Here is a 3,654-nt window from a genome sequence, read left to right on the forward strand (position 1 = left end):
TATAGAACTGCATTTAAACCAGTTCCTTAAATTCTTCAACCATGACACTCTCCTTCTTCCTATACTCCTTCCTCCTCTTATCTTTCCCTGTATTATCAGCCTTAGCAGTTCATATCGCTGTCCCCTTATTACGTGTCCCAGATATTGTAACTTTCTTATTTTTATTGTATTTATTATTTCGCTTTCCTTGCCCATTTCTCGCAATACTTCCGTGTTAGTTTTCTTCTGTGTCCATGCTATTTTAAGCATCCTCCTGTAATACCACATTTCAAAGGACTGTAACTTATTTATGTGTTCCTGCTTTAATCTCCATCTTTCAAGTCCATATTGCAGTATCGAAAAAACGTAGCATCTCAGTGCTCTTACTCTCAGTTCTAATCTAAGGGCTTTGTGTTTCACAGAGATATCTAATTTCTTTGTGTCAAAGAACTGGTTTCATTTGTGGCACATATGTTGTGCCTAAATGCAGTCTGGTATTTTGGGGATCGTGGCTTACACGATATGCCCCACTTGTGTAGTATTTATATGGAAGTTGAAAATATGTGGCCCAGAAAGCCAAGTAGTGATTTTGGTCCGAAAAAATATTACACCTATAACCTATATAGTATATTTTTGTCACTTGAAAAAATACAAATTAATGATATATTTCCTTTTGTAATAATTATTCAAAAAATATAAAATAAGGTTACTTGAAAAATGTTTGAATACCTAAAGAATAAAACAAAAGAAAACGGAAAACATACTTATAAACATTAGTAGTAATTCTTACAATAACATTTACATTACACCCAAGCAAATACAATAAAAAAATTTGAAAATAGATCTTTATGTTTTATACAGCTTTTGCTCAGTGTGCAGTGAAGAAGCATTTAACACAATAACGTTTTTTACAGAGCATACATTGTCATTTACTTCGGACACTTTTATTTGTTGCAACTTTTCGGCCATCAGAATTTCCGTAGCAAACAATACATCTTAATCTTGAATTAGTTTGTTCCAAAGCATGATTTTCGGTGTTACCTTCGGGTTTATGTTCATCTATATCGTCTGTTCTAATGCGTAACAATGAATAATACCGTTTTTCATTGAAATCGGTTATGGACAATTTTTTTTGTGTAACTTCCTTGTAGACCAAGAAAGCGTTTACAACTGCAGATCCCAATAATAATTCGATGGTAAGCTTTCTATGCCATTTTGTTCCTCTGCGTAGACAGTGAGAATATGCTTTTATTTGGTCAGATAGGTCAATGTAAGATTTAGCTCCGTTATAATTGATTATTGTTTCAGGTTTTTCTACTGCAATTCCACTTTGCAATACTTCTTTTGTATTATCTGTATGAAGGGTGCTGAGCATAAGCAGATACCTCACACCATTTCATGCCCACAATTCGGGAATCACTTTCTCTGGCATATATTTCTTTTGGTTTTAATTTTTTTTGACCACCTCTTTGAGATTATATTTACGGTTGCTATGGAGAGTGCCCACCAGATAAGTCTTTCGTTCTAATAATTTGGTTGCCAAGGAGACACTTGTATAATAATTATCCATATTAAGTTCCCTACCAGAATCCAGAAGATCGTCCATTAGAGCAAACACTACATTCGAAGATGCTTGACCGCCATTTTCGGTCTCCGCTTCATAATAAACCCGAAGATTATAAGTGTACCCTCCTTCCGTACACAAGTTGTCTAGTTTTATACCGAACCTGTGCCTTTTATTTTTTATGTATTGCCTAAATCGTAGTCGACCACAAAATGGTACCATGGTCTCGTTAATGCACACTTTTTTACCAAGCGTTAACACTTTTTTAAAGTTTTTTAAAAGAACTGTAAGGAGTGGAGTAATTTTGCAAAGTCTGTCGTATGCAAAAACATTATTATTATTATCGCTAAAATGCCACTTACTTAGCAAGAACTCAAAACGGTTCCTTGACATAAGAGAAACTGATTTCATTTTGATATAATAATGATTTTTACCAATACGATCGTATAGTGGGCAACTTACACAAGCCCATCCATAATAGGATACCAATAAACCTTTCCATTTCCAGATGATCAGTTGGAGTCCACTTTTTGATGCGAGATTTTTGTGTCAGTCCTTCTTTCGCCAAACACTGCTCGCCATAGAGATAAGAGGCAAATAAACTATTTGATTTGCTTGAAGATGCTCTGGAATCCATTGTAATATTTACTTCTTAATATAATTTACGTTTTTTTTTGGGACAAAAACTGCACTAACATAGGAGAGTAAGCATCAGACGAATAAACACCACCTATTATTACACAATCACTTTCCTCGTCCGACATTAGTTTATCCCACAACTGTAAAATGCTGTTTCTGTCCTTTTTCGTAATCTCCCATTGTGCGTACACCTTGTTTACATTTACCCCGCGTGGCACAAATCCTAGGCCACAAAAAATCTTTCAAAATTCACAAAAAAAGACAGATAGATACCCAAAAATATTATTCAAATATATTATAAAATATCTTAGCAAACAGAGACTACTAAAAAAAAATCTAGACTGTTTCCTTTATTTTTGCCGTACATTTTATACGATACATGTGCTTATGAGGGGAAAATTAATTTCCCTCTGATAAGTGGGATATTACGATCAAAAATTTTTGTACGGTATTGATATATTTTGTTATTATTTACATCAATTATGAACAAAAACAAAATGACATAAAAAAATTGTTATAAATGGAAAAATCGGTAAGATAGTTTCAAAACATTTGCTTGAAGTAGAACGGCTATGAATAACTATTCTGATGAGACTTTTTAAGTCGAAATACGTATCAATAGATACATAGACGCTTTGAACGTGAAATCAAATCTTTTCTGTCTTTTTCATTTCATGTTATAAATGGCTTTAAAAGTATTATAGTCCAGTTTGTGAGGCCGCTTCCGTAGAAAAAATATTTCTGATTCGGTTTTTGACTTATTTTTCTGTATTTTTCGTGTCATTGGAGCTATATCATCTTCAGAAGAAAAAGTTGCTTCGGACTATTCTTTTGTATTTAAACCTTCATCACGTCAACAAATGTAGAAAATTTTTAATCCAATAAATACTCAATATACGTTTTATTAGTTGTAAACTTGCATTTATGACCTGTCTGAAACCCAAGAATATGATTCAGATCCATTAGACCGAAAATCTCTCTTTGTGGTGTAGTTAGTCGATTTAACACCTTTTTAAACATTAGAAAAAATATGCATTTTTCATGTACACTTCCCGTCATATAAAACTGGTACACTTTTTTTTCCCAATGTAAACCCGTGTTCAGACTGGACACAATGTGTTGCCGTGTTGCCATCACAGATAACAGAATTTCAGTAAATTTAAATAAAACGTAAAACGTAAAAAATAACGTTCAAAAATGTATAAAGTTTTTATAAAGGTATTATTTTTATTATTAACAACAAAAAACCGTATCTAATAAATTGAATAACCAGAGAGAGGATTGAGTTAATGTCCAAAATGTTGAACGATATTTAAAGTTAGAGTATTGGCACAGGGAACACTGGAATGCATCTACTGTAATTTTATACTTCAATTACTTACAGAACACAAACTGTTGACTGTATGTTATGTCAATAAGTTTAGTAACAGGCAAACTACCTAAATTAATTTATTATTTATTACATAAACGAT

The 3,654-nt window shown here is 32.7% G+C and overlaps 1 protein-coding gene across 1 annotated transcript; it reads right to left on the reverse strand.

Moving 5' to 3' along the window:
* Positions 1-904: 904 nt before the first annotated feature.
* Positions 905-1,354, reverse strand: LOC140444624 (uncharacterized). Its single transcript, XM_072536386.1, has one exon. The coding sequence runs from the start codon at positions 1,352-1,354 to the stop codon at positions 905-907; it is 450 nt and encodes a 149-aa protein (XP_072392487.1).
* Positions 1,355-3,654: the final 2,300 nt, after the last annotated feature.

The sequence above is a fragment of the Diabrotica undecimpunctata genome, chromosome 6 (assembly GCF_040954645.1).
Source record: "Diabrotica undecimpunctata isolate CICGRU chromosome 6, icDiaUnde3, whole genome shotgun sequence".
Taxonomy (NCBI): domain Eukaryota; kingdom Metazoa; phylum Arthropoda; class Insecta; order Coleoptera; family Chrysomelidae; genus Diabrotica; species Diabrotica undecimpunctata.

Coding starts and splice junctions, on each gene's coding strand:
- LOC140444624 (XM_072536386.1), bottom strand. CDS start 1,354: ATGCTCAGCACCCTTCATACAGATAATACAAAAGAAGTATTGCAAAGT.